We start from the raw sequence: 17,909 nt of genomic DNA on the forward strand, positions 1-17,909 counted from the left end.
ATAACAGAAATGATATATGGAAAATACCTATAAGTTCATCTAGTCTATTTTCCACACCTATGCAAGATCATATGTAATACAACATACACAGACTAACAAAATTCTTATTAAAGTGTAAATGTGAAAGTTGCTAATGAAAGATCAATTCCCACTGCCTTTGAAAAACTGCTGTTGTTGCACCTCTGCACTATAAACAGTAGGGGGAAGAGGGCTTTCATTTTAGTTTCATAGCTGGTGATTGAAAAAAGCCGCATGCACATTCCAGAAACTGGGTCATGAACCTACTTACATTTAAACCCTATTACAAAAAGCTTATGCATGGTTATTTTGCCATTTCTAAGGAAACCTCTAAGGAACAGGTTAGTCTAACAGATGGTAAATATTGCTAATACATACCATAGATATTACATAATTTATTTATACATATCCCTTATATCACTGAATTTCATTCTTCTGATAAACTGGGCTTCTATTAGTCAAAATTTCCTAATTTTTGAAAAATTTTGGAAAACAGCATTGGCATATAGGGTCATCTATATTTAAGCTTTATTCATAAAAAAGTGAGATGGAATTGTTTGGTTCTTGCTTCTGTGGCTCAAAACAGAAAAAGAAATCAAATAGTATTTTCTTCTAAATGCCCTCTAATGCCCTAGATAAATACAATACTGTCTCTTCAGATTCAGAGTTCTGAATTCAGTTTTGTATCACAAATATCTTACATGTCAGATATGAAATAATCCATTCTGTTTAAAGTTGTAACTCTGGTAACAAAGTTCATGCTGATATAAACATCCCAGAAACAACTACTTAAGCATTTCAGATCAGTCACAAAGAAAACATTGTTATATGATTTTCCACTGATATGCTCCTCTGTTCTTGCCAGTCAAAACTCCTAACTCCTTGTACTGTAACTCTATCACCATAGGTCTGAATACCATCTAGCTGGAATTTTGTAATTTACATTATTAGTCTGAAGCACTGCGATACACACGCTAAGATGTACTTTATAAAATACAAAGAGAAGATAGGGTTTGGAAAAATAGATTATCCCTCAATCTTTTGTTTACCATATAATGCCTATATCTGTGAAATTAATTACACAGTAAGATCACAGGCAGTGTATTTGTATGAAATTATTGCACATGCCATAAGTGATGTTACGAGGTTGAACAGCTTTAAATGGTAGCAAAGAAGAAACAATCCCTATAAATGGAATGTTCCTATAACTCTGAAAGAGAAACAAGGGGGAAGAGAGTCTGGATTCATACATTTACTGTATATTTACTGGGTATTATTATAATTGAGGCCTTTGGATGAAATTTATCTATTCTCATGAAGCCTAAGAGAGTGAATTTACAGGGGTACAATTCATCCATCCAACCAACCGACAGGCTGCTATTCCATCCCAGAGGTTAGAATAGCAGCAGCTGCATATCTCTATCATCTTGCCTATTCCACAGAATCTATGTAAACAATGATCCCATCCTCGTTCCCAAGATGACCTTGAACCAGCATGGAGACTTCCTGTTTGGCATGAAGGTCCGTTGTGTCTTAACTTTCTGTTGACATCACCTGAATTGAAACTGGGTATTGAGCAGAGCACACAGTATTTGTGACATAGTAAAATAAAAATGCACGCACCTTTTGGTGATGAGAAGCAAACACTGCACAGGACAAGTGTGCTGAAATTTCTTACCTTGCATTTTCTTTTGGTGTGAGAGAAACTTCCCCATCTAATTCAATGTCAATCTCACAGTGCTCTGGTTGGATCCCTATACCAAAGAGCTGTATGTCCTGAGAGGTATCTGCACCAACCCTGGTGTGGTCCTGGTTCATAAGTTATTAACAAAACATCAATGAAAATCAAGCAAATTGCTTTCCTTTATATAACTTATCAGATACAACTTACAACAAAAATATTAACATAACAAGAACGGAAAATGCACAACCAACACTCTGAAATCCTATGCTGAGGACTTCCACACAACAAAAAATGATGCTGGTCTGACAGAGGTAAAACTGAAAGAGGTAACTAACCAATTCTTTTATGCAGCATTTCATCTTAGTAGCTTTGTTATACAAATCATAAAACACCACAGAAGCAAATTAACTCTAATTTAAAATGTTCACAAGTCTCTGTGGTGCCTATGCATTATTGCACATAGTAAGGAAAAGCAGCTATGTCCCATAGTCCATAAGAAAGGACAACATGGGCTGCAAAATTTGGGCACAGTAGAATTGAGGTAAGCATACTGTATTAGTCAACTCAGTTCCATAGCTTTTGTCTCTTAGAATATGACTCAAATGCAGAGCTGCCCAGAGGATTCAGGGGGCCTGGGGCAAAGCAATTTCAGGGGCCTCTTCCATAAAAAAAAGTTGCAATACTATAGAATACTATATTCTTGTGGAGGCCCCGGGGCAAACTGCCCCACTTGCCTCCCCCTCTGGGCAGCCCTGCCCAAATGGAGAGGTTACTCATATTGTGCAGTAACTGGCGTTTCAACTGTATCCCTCTATAGGTCCTCCATTTCAGAGGCACTTGCATTCCATGTGCCTTTGATCCAAGAATTTTGGTAGTAAGGGCCGTTTGGCTCATGCATGTGCATTACGCATCCTCGTGCCCCATATTCCGAGGGCACATAGGGCTCTACAAGTGCACTGCCCTCAGTTCCTTCTCCACCATCAAGTCATACAAAAGAAACTCTGAAGCAGAGAGGAAGGAGGGCAAGTAGTGGAGTACCCATAGACATACACACAGACACACACATTTCAAAGAACATTTGCTGCCCAAAGTGAGTAACCTTTACTACCACTTCAAGTACTGTCCCTATGAGTGCTCCACTTCATGTGACTTCTGAGCAGAACTCTCATGAGGAGGAGAGAGCTTTGGAGCAGAGTTCCAACACTGAAGAAAAGACCAGATTCCCAAGGACAGCATCTCATCTAGACGAATGAATAACCACTTAGTTACTTATTGTTATAGGTAACAAGATGGAGGAACTGGAGCTACTGGTGCAGGAAGTGAAACCAGATATCATAGGGATAACAGAAACCTAGTGGAATAGTACTCATGACTGGAGTACAGGTATTGAAGGCTATGTGCTGTTTAGAAAAGATAGGAAGAAAGGCAAAGGTGGTGGAGTAGCCTTGTACATCAATGATGAGATTAACTGTAATGAAATAAGAAGCAATGGAATGGATAAGACAGAGTCTGTCTGGGCAAAAATCACAATGGGTGAAAAAGCAACTAGAGCTTCCCCTGAGATAGTGCTTGGGGTGTGCTATAGACCGCCGGGATCTGATTTGGATATGGATAGAGACCTCTTTAATGAAGTAAACACAAAGGGGAAATGTGTGATTATGGGAGACTTCAACTTCCTGGATATAGACTGGAGGACGATTGCTTGCAAGAATAATAGGGGTCAGATTTTTCTGGATGTGATAGTGGATGGATTTCTTCATCAAGTAGTTGAAGTACCTACGAGAGGGGATGCCATTTTAGATTTGGTTTTGGTGAGCAGTGAGGACCTCGTAGAAGAAATGGTGGTAGGGGATAACTTTGGTTCGAGTGATCATGAGCTGATTCAGTTCAAACTAGATGGGAGGATAAACAAATGTAGATCTCGGATTAGGGTTTTAGATTTCTCGAGGGCTAATTTTAAAGAGTTAAGGAAATTAGTTAAGGAAGTGGATTGGACGGAGGAACTAGCGGATTTAAATGCAGAGGAGGCCTGGAATTACTTTAAGTCGCAGCTGCGGAAATTGTCGGAAGCCTGCATCCCAAGAAAGGGGAAAAAAACCATGGGCAGGAGTTGCAGGCCAAATTGGATGAGCAAGCAACTCAGAGAGGGGATTAGGAGAAAGCAGAAAGCTTACAGGGAGTGGAAGAAAGGCGGGATTAGCAAGGGAAGCTACCTTGGTGAGGTCAGAACATGTAGGGATAAAGTGAGGAAGGCTAAAAGCCGCATTGAACTGGACCTTGCAAAGGGAATCAAAACCAATAGTAAAAGGTTCTACAGCCACATAAATAAGAAGAAAAACAAAGAAAGAAGAAGTGGGGCGGCTATACACTGAAGATGGAATGGAGGTTAAGGATAACCTAGGCATGGCCCAATATCTAAATAAGTACTTTGCCTCAGTTTTTAATAAGACGAGTGAGGAGTTTAGCGATGATGGAGGGATGATAAACGGGAATGTGGATATGGAGGTGGATATTACCGCATCTGAGGTAGAGGCCAAACTTGAACAGCTTGATGGGACAAAATCGGAGGGCCCGGACAATCTCCATCCGAGGATATTAAAGGAACTGGCGCGTGAAATTGTGAGCCCGTTAGCGAGAATTTTTAAGCAATCCATAAACTCGGGGGTTGTGCCGTACGACTGGAGGATTGCTAACGTAGTCCCTATTTTTAAGAAAGGGAAGAAAAGTGATCCAGGTAATTATAGGCCTGTTAGCTTGACGTCTGTAGCGTGTAAGGTCTTGGAAAAAATTGTAAGGAGAAAGTAATCAAGGATATAGAGGTCAATGGTAATTGGGACGAACTGCAACATGGATTTACTAAAGGTAGATCGTGCCAAACCAATCTGATCTCCTTCTTTGAGAAGGTGACGGATTACTTAGATAAAGGAAATGCGGTAGATCTAATTTACCTCGATTTCAGTAAGGCGTTTGACACGGTTCCGCATGGGGAACTGTTAGTTAAATTGGAAAAGATGGGGATGAATATGAAAGTTGTAAGGTGGATAAGGAACTGGTTAAAGGGGAGACTCCAGCGGGTTGTCTTGAAGGGTGAACTGTCAGGCTGGAAGGAGGTTATTAGTGGAGTCCCTCAAGGATCGGTTTTGGGACCGATCTTATTTAACCTTTTTATTACCGACCTTGGCACAAAGAGCGGGAATGTGCTAATAAAGTTTGCGGATGACACGAAGTTGGGGGGTATTGCTAACACGGAGAAGAAGGACAGGGATACTATTCAGGAAGATCTGGACCACCTTGTGAACTGGAGTAAGAGTAATAGGATGAAATACAATAGTGAAAAGTGTAAGGTCATGCACTTAGGGATTAATAATAGGAATTTTAGATATACGTTGGGGACGCATCAGTTGGAAGCGACGGAGGAGGAGAAGGACCTTGGGGTATTGGTCGATAGCAGGATGACTATGAGCCGCCAATGTGATATGGCTGTTAAAAAAGCAAATGCGATTTTAGGATGCATTAGGCGAGGTATTTCCAGCAAGGATAAGGAGGTGTTAGTACCGTTATATAAGGCGCTGGTGAGACCCCATCTGGAATATTGTGTGCAGTTCTGGTGTCCCATGTTCAAGAAGGATGAATTCAAACTGGAACAGGTCCAGAGACAGGCTACTAGGCTGATCCGAGGAATGGAAAACCTGTCTTATGAAAGGAGACTCGAAGAGCTTGGCTTGTTTAGCCTGGCCAAAAGAAGGCTGCGGGGGGATATGCTTGCTCTATATAAATATATCAGGGGGGTTAACATTAGGGAGGGAGAGGAATTATTTAAGTTTAGTACTAATGTAGGCACGAGGACGAATGGGTACAAACTGGATATTAGGAAGTTTAGACTTGAAATTAGACGAAGGTTTCTAACCATTAGGGGAGTGAAGTTTTGGAACAGCCTTCCGAGGGAAGTAGTGGGGGCAAAAGACTTATCTGGCTTCAAGACTAAACTTGATAAGTATATGGAGGGGATGTTATGATGGGATAGTTTAATTTGGGCAATTGATCTTGGATTATCACCTGATAAGTCTGCTCAGTGGTTTGCGGGGAGATGTTGGATGGGATGGGAACTGAGTTACTGCAGAGAATTCCTTCTTGAGTGCTGGCGGGTGAGTCTTGCCCACCTGCTCAGGGTTTAGCTGATCGCCATATTTGGGGTCGGGAAGGAATTTTCCTCCAGGGCGGATTGGCAGGGGCCCTGGAGGTTTTTCGCCTTCCTCTGCAGCATGGGGCATGGGTCGCTTGCTAGTGGATTCTCTGAAGTTTGAGGTCTTCAAACCAGTTTTGAGGATTTCAATAACTCAGTCCTGGGTTAGGGGTTGTTATAAAAGTGGATGGGTAGGGTTCTGTGGCCTGCCTTGTGCAGGAGGTCAGACTAGATGATCATATTGGTCCCTTCTGACCTATGAGTCTATGAGTCTAGTGCTTGGAAAAAGTACGTATTAAAGTCCAAGCTGCAGCCTTGCAGATATCAGCAATGAGGATGTGTTTGAGTAATGCCATAGAGATAGAAAAAACTTCATGGAATGGGCTAATATCCTAGAAAGGGGGGTTGTATATTGGCAAGTTCATAACAAGAAAAAAATATATCCAGAAATCTACCTCAATAGTCTCTGGTTGGAAACTGTGGTACCTTTGGATCTGATGGCAATCGAAACACCCTGGGAAACTTCTAAATAGTCTGGTTCTTTCCAAATAGAAGACTAGTTCCCTACTGTTGTCTAAATTATGGAAAGCAGAATTTTCCCTGGTCTGACATGGTTTGGGGGTGGGGGGGGGGAATTGGAGATTGAGGCCTTGATTGATGTGGAATTCAGACAATGTCTTAGGTAGAAACTTAGGAGGTAGACTAATTTTTTGTTCTTTGAAAACACTGTAAAGGGAGAGTCTGCCATTAAAGCTCCCATTTCCCCAATTCTTTGAGCAGAAGTGATGCCCACCAAAAAAGCTGTTTTCACTGCGAGGTGAAGAAGGGAACAGGTGGCCATCTGTTCCAAAGGGAGTTTTATAAGAGTTTCGAATATGAAATTTAAATCCCATACAGGGATGGGATCTCTAATGTGAGGGGAAAAAGCTGTGGTGGGATGATCAAACACTGAGAATCCCTCAACCGGGGAACAAAAGCCATTATAGCAACCAAGTGAACCCCAGTGGAACTCACAAATAATCCTAACTTTAATGCAGGGCCGGCTCTAGGGGTTTCGCTGCCCCAAGCAGCCAAAAAAAAAAAAAAAAGCCACGATCGCGATCTGCAGCAATTCAGCAGGAGGTCCTTCGCTTCAAGCGGGAGCGAGAGACTCTCCGCCGAATTGCCACTGAATACCTGGACGTGCCGCCCCTCTCCGGAGTGGCCGCCCCAAGTGCTAAGCTGGTGCCTGGAGCCAGCCCTGCTTTAATGGCAGCAGATAGTTGAGAACAGCAGAGAAAGGAGAATGAACCGACGAAAGATGTCGCTGGTTACACTAGTGATGAAATCTTTTCCATTTTTGCAGGTAAATATTTTCCACAGACTTTTTCCTACTGTTTAATACCACTTACTGTACCTCTGCAGAGCAGGGAGTCTCTGTTCCTGTGAACCTTCAAGTAACCAAGCCTTGAGGCAAAGGATTCCTTGGTTGGGATGGAGAGTCCGAGCAGTGTCTTGAGACAAAAGACTCATCATCAGACAAACGGAGAGAAGAATCAAGTACGGATACTAGGCCTGCCTGGGCCACACTAGAATGATTAATATGATCTTGGTTTTGTCTTGCTTGATCTTCTTCATCACTCTCAATATCGGGGCACTGGAGGAAATACAAACAGAAGGCCTCTTGTCCACAGAACAAGAAAACATCTTCCAGCGAGTGAGGACCTAACCCTCCTCTTGAGAAAAATAGCCTGTTGGTAAGGGTGGCAAAGAGATCCACTTCTGGAAATCCTCAAGACTGAAATATACAATTGAGAGTCTAGGAGTCCAACTCCCCATTTGTAATCTTGAAGGAAGCATTTGCTTAAATTGTCGGTTATGATGTTTTGTAGGTCTGGAAGATAAGTTGCTGAAATAAGGATGTGATTGGCTATACACCAATCCCACAGCTTTATTGCTTCTGCACAAAGGGAAGGGGATCGCCTCTCCCTTCACTCTCTCATCAGTTGATGTAGAACATACAGGCTATTTTGCCAGTTGTAATTTTGATGGATCTATCCCAGATTAATGGAAGGAAGTGAGACCACACAATCCAGACTGCCCTGGAGGCTGAGGTGTAATCGTGCTTCTTAGCAGAACATTTGGTTTGAATGATCTGGTTCCCTAAATGCCGCCTCCCCCAAACCTACCAAGGAGGCATCTGCCATTATGGTGATGGTTGGGGATGACTAGTTAACGAAAAACTTGCACAAAGATTGCCTGGGTTCTTCCACCAATTGACAGTCTCTGACACCAGTCTGTATTTGTTTGTGGGTATAAATGGTCCTGAGCCACCCCTGGAAACAGGACACCATAATCTGGCATGTCCTATGCATAGAAGGGAATCTATTTCCCATATCAGAACTGCTCATAAGAGAAGTTCCTGAAAAGGGACAAGGAAGGGAAGTTAAATGGATGGAGTAACCTGATCTTAGAACCTCAACACCCATGATGTAAGCTTCTGCTATGCAGAATGAAAATAGTAGAGAGACTCCAAAGTGGGAAGAGACAGGTAGAATGGTGTGGTTGCAGCTATATGATGTGAGGTTGTTCCAAACCCTCAAGCAATCTGTCAGAACTGCCACTTTGATAAGATAATTGAGTTGTAAATGCAGACCAAGTAGGCAGGCTCTGTCTTCGCAACCTCAGCTTCTTTCTGAGGGGCTCTGAAATCCTGAAAATTCAATAGGACACGATCTCTGTGCCGTTTGAAATCTGCTAAACTTTTGTTTGCTTGCAAGTGTATACATTTCAAGGAATTACAAGGTGACCCTGGAATCCTTTAGGTTGTGCAAGGATTCATTGGTGAATTCAGCAAAGAGTTTTAATTGCTCATAGGGGAAATATTCTACTGCATTTTAGACCTTTCTCTGGAACCCAGACAGTTAGAGCCAGGATGTTCAAAACATGACCACTGCTGAGAAATAGAACAAGCTGCTGTGTCAACTGTGTCATTGCTTGCAACAAGGTCCTAGCTAGCAGCTGACCCTCATTAATAATGGATTGGAATTATTCATGATGTTCTGCCAGAAGGTGCTCAATAAAGGTGGCAAACTTAGAATAATTTGTATAATTATATTCTGCAGGTCTGGGCAAATGCACAGACATTGATGGGGCTATGCTTGCTCAGAGGCAGATGCCCAGGGTGCAGTCTCCTGGCCTGGAGCTGAGGCTGGACAGAGAGAATCTTCCATCATTAAGAACTTAAGTGTTATCTCCCAATTCTTCCTAGCTCTGCTTTTAAATGCTGAGCAGATGCTACTCTTCTGACGGATATGCATTTTCCCCAAGCAATAAATAAACCAAGAATGCCCGCCACTGATTGGGAGAGCTTCTTGGCAAGCGAGGCAACATTTGAAGTCTGGAGATCCTGGTTTATTCCAGGCTAACTGGGAACTTGAAAGTAAAAACTTCTGGAAGGGAAGGGATTATAAACAAATGGACTAGGTATAAGAAAAAAATAAAGAAAGAAAGAAAAAAGATAACTAGATGCAGGAACAAGCTTTGAGCAATATAAGAGGGCATATTAAATGCTCCGTCTCTGGCTGAGGCAGCTGAGAATATACTGAGGGTGGTTTACCCACCCAGCTCTATATATCCTCGATGCAGGGCACAAGGACAAGCAGAGCACATGTGTGAGCTTAATAGGCACTGCTACAAAAAATCTCCAATCCAAGGCACATGGGGTGTACACACACCTAAAGTGGAGCACCAATACAGACACTACTCGAAGAAGAGGGTTAAATTTCTGGAGCAACATGCCAACACCTAACTAACTACACAGCTGATGTCAATGGGAGCTCCATGGATAAAGCTAAGGATGGAAAGAACCTTGTGGATAGTCTAGTCCAGAGTTTCTCAACCTGTTTGATACTAGGAACTGGTTTGCAGTCTTCCTCAACTGCGTCATTGAGAAACATTGGTCTAGTCCACTCCCAAGAACATTCTGTAAGCTTGTGCATGGCAGGTTTCTCTACCAACTCCCCACAGGTATTACATCCATACTCGAACACTTCTAACACAGATAAACCCTCTGCAACTTCCCTAGGGAGACACCATAATTCCAAGTCTCATTGCACAGCTTACAAAAGATAATATTAAAAGTGTGAAACATTTCAGTGTATTTATATCTATGGTTTCCTTATTTTTAAATAGTACAATACTAAAGCTCCCTATCATTAAACATTTATCTAGAATAGAAACTGACTATTATGCAGATAATGATAGTGACCTTTTGTAAAGCATTCTGAGATATACTGACAAAAGGGCTATGTGAGAGCTAAGTATTATAATGAACAGTGCTTTCTCTGTCATTCACTTGGGAGGGTGCTCGTAGTGTCAGAACATTTCCTACATATATCGATATATTAGAAGATTTGCATTGACACTGTTTCACATTGAAATAAAGAGCATCTCCAGTAACCGGAATGGACAGAAGTTAGTGTCATGAAGAAAAACGTTAGGAAAAATGTATTACTCTGATGTTTAACATCTTTATTATGTTACATTTAAAGTGTGTTTTTACTCTTAAGAGTGATTACCAAAAATGGCCCTTTCATACTGACTAAACTGGCTTTCTGTATTTTAAATGTTTATCATGATGTAATATTTTAATCGATATAAGGATATTAAGAGCTATTATGACTACACATTTTTTTGTAATCAGAAACTGAAAATTAAGTTTAAAAAAAAAACAGATTTACTCCCTATGTGTGTTCAGAATGATATCTGCTCACTTCAGAGAGCAAAAGTATGTTTTTACTTCCTTTTGCTCCTGTTAGCCAATGCAGCTAAAAGAAAGCAAGCAAGATCCTATTTCTTCTTCAGCATCAACAGAATTGCTTACTAAGGTACAGATTCTACCACTCTTACACATACTGGGTAGTACATTACTTCATGAGTACTCCCATTAGAATCAACGGGACAATTTAGGAAGCACAGTACTACATAACGTGAGTGAGGGTGATGGAATTCAGCCCCAAGTTTCAATCAGTTACATTGTGCAAATCTACTGAAGACAATGGAGTTGCACAGGTGTAACTGGGAGCTTAGTTTGGCCTGCAAAAACTTTATTACAGGTTAAAATGCATAAGGAAAAGATCCCAGCTTGGCTCTCTGAGCACATACGCGGTATCAGACAGTGAAAACAAAAATAACCCTAAAACCTTTCTACTCGTCAGCGGAGGATATCTGATAGAGTCATTGAATGAATTATGGAAACATTTGTTCAGAATACTTGAATTGTTTCTTAGAACTAGCCCGTGCTAATATGATATAGAAATCAAACACTGTGGGGCTAGACAGATGGTAGTTTCCAAATTTGATCCCTGGAATCCAATTCTCACTTCATGGCTAGGGAAGGAATTGCAAGTGCTGTGCAGGAGTGCCTCACATCAACCTCTTGGGAGTAGTGCTGATGGAGTCCAAAGGGGAGTCACATCTAGTCTTCAGCTGGAAAAATGGGGGCTGCAGCACAGGAGTTTACATAACACTTGCACACACTAAGCCTGGTTCTCCTGTCTCACCATCGTGAATCAGGAGTTATCCCACTGAAGTCAATGGAGCTAAAGTGCCAGGGAAAATATAAGTCTACGCAAATGAGGGGGAAATCAGGACAATTCTACTTTGCTGTAACCAATCCTATGAGTCCGTCACTCTAAATTCCAAATTCTTTCAGAAATTAAAAACAAGATTGGTCTTCAGTATGATTTGTTAAATATATCAATGTCCTGTTTGCATTCTTACCTTTAAATAATAAACCAAAAGTTCATTGAGTGCAGGATCTGCATTCAGATTAACCAGGTAACACTTGTCATCCCCGACCTTGATACCAGAGGACTCTAGGGAAATTCCCATGCTTTCTAGTTGCCTTTGCCTCTCCTACAAACACATAAAAAGGTTGATCTCACATATTATAGTTTGCTGAGACAATAAAATAATTAAATGAAAGCAAGGAGTAAAGTTGAACAACAATCTACACACAGGACCACACAGGACACTGCTACTAAAAGTATTATCACCTAAGTTACAGTAAAAGGATTAACTAAAATAGACAATGATCATACCCTGTATTGTTCTTTAGACTGTAATGTTATGCACCATGACCTATCCCTTTAATGTTCATTCACTTTGAAAAGCACTTAGGCAAACAGTACTACCAACTTCAGTGGGACTGCTCACATGAGTAACTACTATGCACCATATGGGTTGCAGAATCAGGTTCTGACTCATCATGTCAATTGCAAATTTGTCACATTACATGCAAATACTAGAAAGATAAGCACACTAGCAGCTATGATTTCAGGTTTAGGGGCATTCCATAAAGGAGCTTGGGCTCAGAGTTTTATTTTGTTTTTAAAAAGCTACAAAGTACCTACTATTAATAGAAACATTTCTCCAATTTTGTAAGTAATTCAGCAAAAGTATTTTTGTTTGGATCTAAATGTTATTTTGTAGTAGTTGCAACTCAAACAGTGTAACATACTGCTGATATATGAGAACTTGAAAGTGTAACTGACTCATTCACTCTCCAAGCCACAAAGAACAAATAGCACAAATGATGGCAAATACATCAGAATCTAAAAATTCTGTAATTTCTAATCAAAGGTAATGTTAGGGTTGTCTACAAAGGGACACTCAGAAAAATTAATCCAAATTAGCTAAAGGTGTGAATTAAAAGTGGATCAGTTAAACTGCAGTAAACCCTTGTGTAGACACATTCAAAATTGAATTGGCCTTCATTTGGATTATCTTATTTCTGAATTAAGCTATAATTTCACCCATTATATTCATGTTCCTACTTTGGTTTTACAAATCCGAAATGGCCTGTACACACTGCCATTTGTTTTAAGTACATATAGTGGACTTTAGCTATCATGGCAGCGATTCCATTAAATCTATTCTAATGAAACTATCACTGTTAGCAAGTTACACTGTATTCTGGAGGAAAGGTTGAATGAAACGATAAAAAAATGGAAAATACAGAAAAAGGATTAAAGACCAAGAGAAGGTACCCCACAGGAGTAAGGGAGTAGGAAACAGCAATATCCATGGCCAGACTCTCAGCTATTGTAAGTCAGCAAAGATCCATTAAAGTCTATACAGTTTTGTTGATTTACACCAGCTGAGGATCCAAGTCTCAGTAGTTAAAGTATCTGGACTACCTGTGCAATTTCTTCTGTTTTCCTTAGCTTTTCCTCCCATGTGACTGTAAGTTCTTTTATCAGTTTCTCAGATTCTTCCAATTTTTCCTTCAGCTCTGGTGCTTTCAGGGCCTTAATGTTGAGGAGAAGAAAATTATTACAATTTTAAAATATCATCATACATAAAATAACTCTTCTCAAGCTGGTTTTAGCAAGGTAGCAATAATTACCAATCGAGCCATGATAGGATTTTTCCTTTTTTTGTTGAGTTAATTTTACAGGGGAAACTGTGAATAGGTGAGAGATTCCTAGTTGAGCACTGAAAGAAGTTGACAATAATAGGACGATTTTTCAATTGGTGCAAATCTAGGTATCTCCATCAGAGTCAACAGAGCTATGCAGATTTATCAAAGCTGAAGATCTGATCCAAGTTATTTATGCAAAAACTGTGTGACTATATGCAAACAAAAATATCTAACAAGTTATTCCTTTGAATCTGGATATTCTCAACCACCCTTCTTTAATTTATTCTTCTTATAAAACTATTTGGATTAAATGCCTTCACTAGATTGAGGACACATGTAGAGTTCCTAATATTTTGCCTATTCTGATTTTGTAGGTGTCCTAGTCAATTATAGAAAAATTGAAGACTGAAGATGAAACTGGGAAAGGCAGGGGCATAAAGCAATACCAGATGTGCTCTAGGACTAGGAGACGCTTCTCACCCTAATGATTGTCAAAAAGCAATTAAACAAGGTGGTGAGACCATCCATGTGATCAGAAAAAAAGCAGTAGGTATTTTTGTTTCTCATGATTTTTTGGTGTCAGTAAAAGGGTAGGAGAACAGTAAGCTTGAAAGTTTTACATAATTTAGTCAGACAGACAAGACAACAGGTAATTTTGGGTAAATTCAGAGCACTTTTAGGTAGCTTCAAATACATCCTTGACAATAGAGAGAGAGTGGGTGAGGTAAAATATTTTATTGGACCAACTTCTGCTGATGAGATAGAAGAGCTTTCGAGTTTACCAAAAGCTCTTTTTCAGGTCTGGGAAATGTACTGACAGGGTATATCCACACTACAATTAGACATCCACAAGCTGGCCCGTGTCAGCCAACTCGGGCTCATGGGGTTTGAGCGAAGGGGATGCTTAATTGCGACGTAGATATTCAGGCTGCAGCCTGAGCTCTAGGACCCTCCCATCTTACAGGGTCCTGGAGCCTGGGCTTCAACCCAAGCACGAACATCTACCCTGCAATTAAGTAGTCCCTTATCCCAAGTCAGCTGGTATGGGCCAATCAGGGGGTTTTAATTGCAGTGTAGAATACGCAGAGTGCCACAGCTAAATACAATGTGGAACAGATTGTTTAGCATAAGTAGTTACCATAATATATATCAAGCAACCATTCAAGGTAAGTGGCCCATTAACACATCTCCAATTATAGAGATGAAAGGAAAAAAAGTGGTGGTGGTAGGGGGTAAGTGGATTACAGATTGCTGTAATGAGCCATAATTCCAGTTTCTCCATTCAGTCAATGATTTTTAGTGTCTAGCAAAGTTATGAATTTAAGCTCCATGGCTCCTCTTTTGAAGGTGTTGTACAGATTTCCTTTGAGGAAACCCATATTTCAAGGGACCATTCAAAATGAAGTAAATGTTAACCACTTATGCTAAACAATCTGTTCCACCTTGTATTTAGCTGTGACACATGGAGAATATTTCCCAGACCTGAAAGCTCATCTCATCAGATCATCCTGAAGTCGATCCAATAAAAGATAATACCTAACTCACCTTGTCTCTCTAATATCCTGGGACCAATGTGGCTATTCCAACAGTGCTTGACAACAGTATTCAGTTAGAGGTCGCTCACATACCATGAACACAAATGACAGTTTAATACAAAACCAATTAATTTAATCTGATTTTTTTTAAACTGTTAGACAAATAGGTAAAATTAGGCATTTTTTATTATTATTTATGGACAGAGCCAATAGTCTACAGGGCAAAGAAAAACAGGAGTTCATGGAAACTTGGCCATTTCAGGCTCATATGTCTTCTTTAACAACTTCTACACTAGCTTCTCTTTCTTGCTTACACTACATAAATCCACACTCAGACTCATCTTATCTCCTATTCTTTATGCTTGTCCAAAGCTGTAGTACTGAGAGGGCTCAGTGATCAGAACCTAAATGCCATAAGGCCAGTGGTTCTCAACCAGGGGTACATGTACTGCTGGTATGGAGAGATCTTCCAGAGGGCACATCAACTTGTCTAGATATTTGCCTAGTTTTACACCAGGCTACATAAAAAACACTAGCAAAGTCAGTACAAACTAAAATTTAATACAATTATTTGTTTATACTGCTCTATATACTGAAATGTAAGTACAATATATATATTCCAACTGATTTACCTTATAATTATAAAATAAAAATGAGAAAGTAAGCAATTTTTCAATAATAGTGTGCTGTGACACTTTTGTATTTTTATGTCTGATTTTGTAAGCAAATAGTCTTTAAGTGGGGTGAAACTTGGGGTATGCAAGATTCCTGAAAAGGGTAGAGTAGTCTGGAAAGGGACACACACACACACACACACACCCCTCTGTCATACACAGCGTACAATCTATGTGGGCGTCAAGATGTGAAAACAGCATATAGATGGGGAAAAACAAGGTTAACAGGGAGACCGTTACTATTAGCATAATAGGCAGCGGTCACAGCAAACCAGTTCCCTTAGTGTTTTGTCTCGTGACTCTGTCTTTTACTGCCCCATTTAACTTAATCAAGCTACATCCCACTCCAAAACAAAAACAAAAACACCCAACACACAAACGCCAACACACAAAAAAGTTGAAAACCTACTATGATCATAGGTCACTGTCTGTTCTGTGCTGTACTACACAGCATCTACTTGTGCCTTTAGATTAAGTTCTTCAGGAAAGGATATAGTTTGGCAAAGTAGACCTTCTGTACAACCCAGTGTACGCTTACAAGAGGCCCATGAACCATCAGATATTTCAGCTTATTTCAAAAAACCAAGTAAATGACTTACAATATAATTAACATAGCAATCTCACTTTCCATACTTTGTTGTAAGAACTACACACAACTAAATTCCTATCAACATACTTGACATTGCCTTAGAGAACTCTAGATACACAGAGCTCCAAATTACTTTACCTCAGCTTGCGAGAGCTGTTCTTTCAGTTTTTCCACTTCTTCACGTAGTTCTCGAATGACCCTGGCATTTGGATCTTCATTTACGACAGCATGATTAACTATTCTTTTCGCTCTGTCTGCATATCTCAGCGTAGAGAGCGTTTCTTCATAATTGTCAGCTGATGGGCTAATTGTGGCTATCATGGCAGTTTGGCTGTTTCCTCCCAAGTTGTCCTGTAAAGCATAATCTTCGAAAGTTTGAGGAATATAAGACAGATTAAAACGTACCCCATGCTCTCTGTAGTCATAATGTGCCCTTGCAAAGAACAGGTTTGAAATATGAATCATCTATTTAGACACCAAAGTGCACTGATTAATTTGAATCTGATCTATAACTCAAACAATTTCTAGGTCTCAGTGCATTAGACATGACCCCATTACAGATTAGTACCGTAGGTAATAAGATATCACTGCTGGGAGAGCAAAAACAGCAGTAGAGAATCTGTTCCTAGTACTGTGGAAAGAAGTCGGTAGCAGCAGCCACTCCCCAGCTCATTAAAAATCAAGACCTGGTGTCTGCACACAAACTGTATGCTCTGATCCCACAACACATCATGCCTACAGTTTGTCTATAACAGAGGTTTTCAAACTGTGGGGCATAACTTTCCAGAGGAGTGCGGAGGAATGTCCGGGGGGGTCCAGCGCAGAGCCGGCCCCTCCCGATACCCAACCCCCTCTTGAGGTGGCTCAGGAAGGTAGGAAACTACATGTAGGAAATTTGTGTCTTTTTGCTCATGACCATCATGCAGAGGAGCAGGCAGTAGCAAGACCAACGATGCACTTCTGCCTAGATTGGGAATGGAGAGCAGTTCCTCCAACCTGCACATAGATCCCATCACTTCCCCACTCGTGTGACAGGGATGGCTGTACTCCAATAGCTGACCCCGTGATGACTTCACACTCCTGTTCTCACAGCATTTAGCACCAAAGTCAAAAAGGCTGCTATTTTGAGCCACAGATAAGTGTGGGGAGAGAGGAAGTGCTGGGGGGGCTGCATGGACAGTGGCTCCTGGGACCAAAGGTGAGGGATGTGGGATGGGGCTTGTATTGTCCCAGAGCTGCATGAGGTGCCCAAAGCGCTGTGCAAACCTGCCCTCTGCCTATAGGTTCCTGCCATCTGGGTCTACCTGAGCGGGTTACAGACAGTCTCCCCAGCCCACGTCAGGGTGGCGTGGTTTCCCCCCCCCCCCCGGTGATGGAACCTGTCAACCTTCAAACAGAGTAAAGAAGTCCAGACAGGGGCCTGCGGGCCAGTGCTGCAGCAGAGGGATGGAATCTCCACCTGCCGTGGGCAGCTGCATGTGCCACGGAAGGTTATTCCCTGCCCATGACTACAGCTCTCCTGGCAAGCCACAGGCAATCCGGGAGCAGCCCAGGAAGGAGGCGCCATCAGTACCGCCAAAGCTGTGTTACTTCAGGATCACTGTGGCTCCTTCTCCACCCCTGCTGCAGCCAGACCTCGAAGCAGGAGTCACTGTGGGGTGCAAAGCCAGGGCACCCAGTGGCTCACTGTGTAGAAGATGGCTTGCTCAACTGCTTGCCTGTTCAGAGTCTGGCACTCACAGGCTCACCGCACACTTTCCTGGGTGCAGTTCAGAGCCCTGCTCCCCTGTGTGTGACCATAATGCCCCTTGCAGGACCCAC

At 41.3% G+C, this 17,909-nt stretch overlaps 1 protein-coding gene across 7 annotated transcripts in view; it reads right to left on the reverse strand.

Annotated features, from left to right (window-relative positions):
• The window catches only part of KIF13A (kinesin family member 13A), a 208,227-nt gene that overhangs the window by 54,302 nt on the left and 136,016 nt on the right, over nucleotides 1-17,909 (reverse strand). For all 7 annotated transcript variants that reach the window (XM_030552499.1, XM_030552496.1, XM_030552502.1 and 4 more), the window contains exons 11-14: nucleotides 16,227-16,439; nucleotides 13,067-13,177; nucleotides 11,649-11,783; nucleotides 1,697-1,827 (exon numbers count right to left, since the gene is read on the reverse strand). In XM_030552499.1, the coding sequence (XP_030408359.1) occupies nucleotides 1,697-1,827; nucleotides 11,649-11,783; nucleotides 13,067-13,177; nucleotides 16,227-16,439 (590 nt within the window). The remainder of the gene's footprint in view (nucleotides 1-1,696; nucleotides 1,828-11,648; nucleotides 11,784-13,066; nucleotides 13,178-16,226; nucleotides 16,440-17,909) is intronic.

This window comes from Gopherus evgoodei, chromosome 2, assembly GCF_007399415.2.
Source record: "Gopherus evgoodei ecotype Sinaloan lineage chromosome 2, rGopEvg1_v1.p, whole genome shotgun sequence".
NCBI classification, from domain to species: Eukaryota; Metazoa; Chordata; order Testudines; family Testudinidae; genus Gopherus; species Gopherus evgoodei.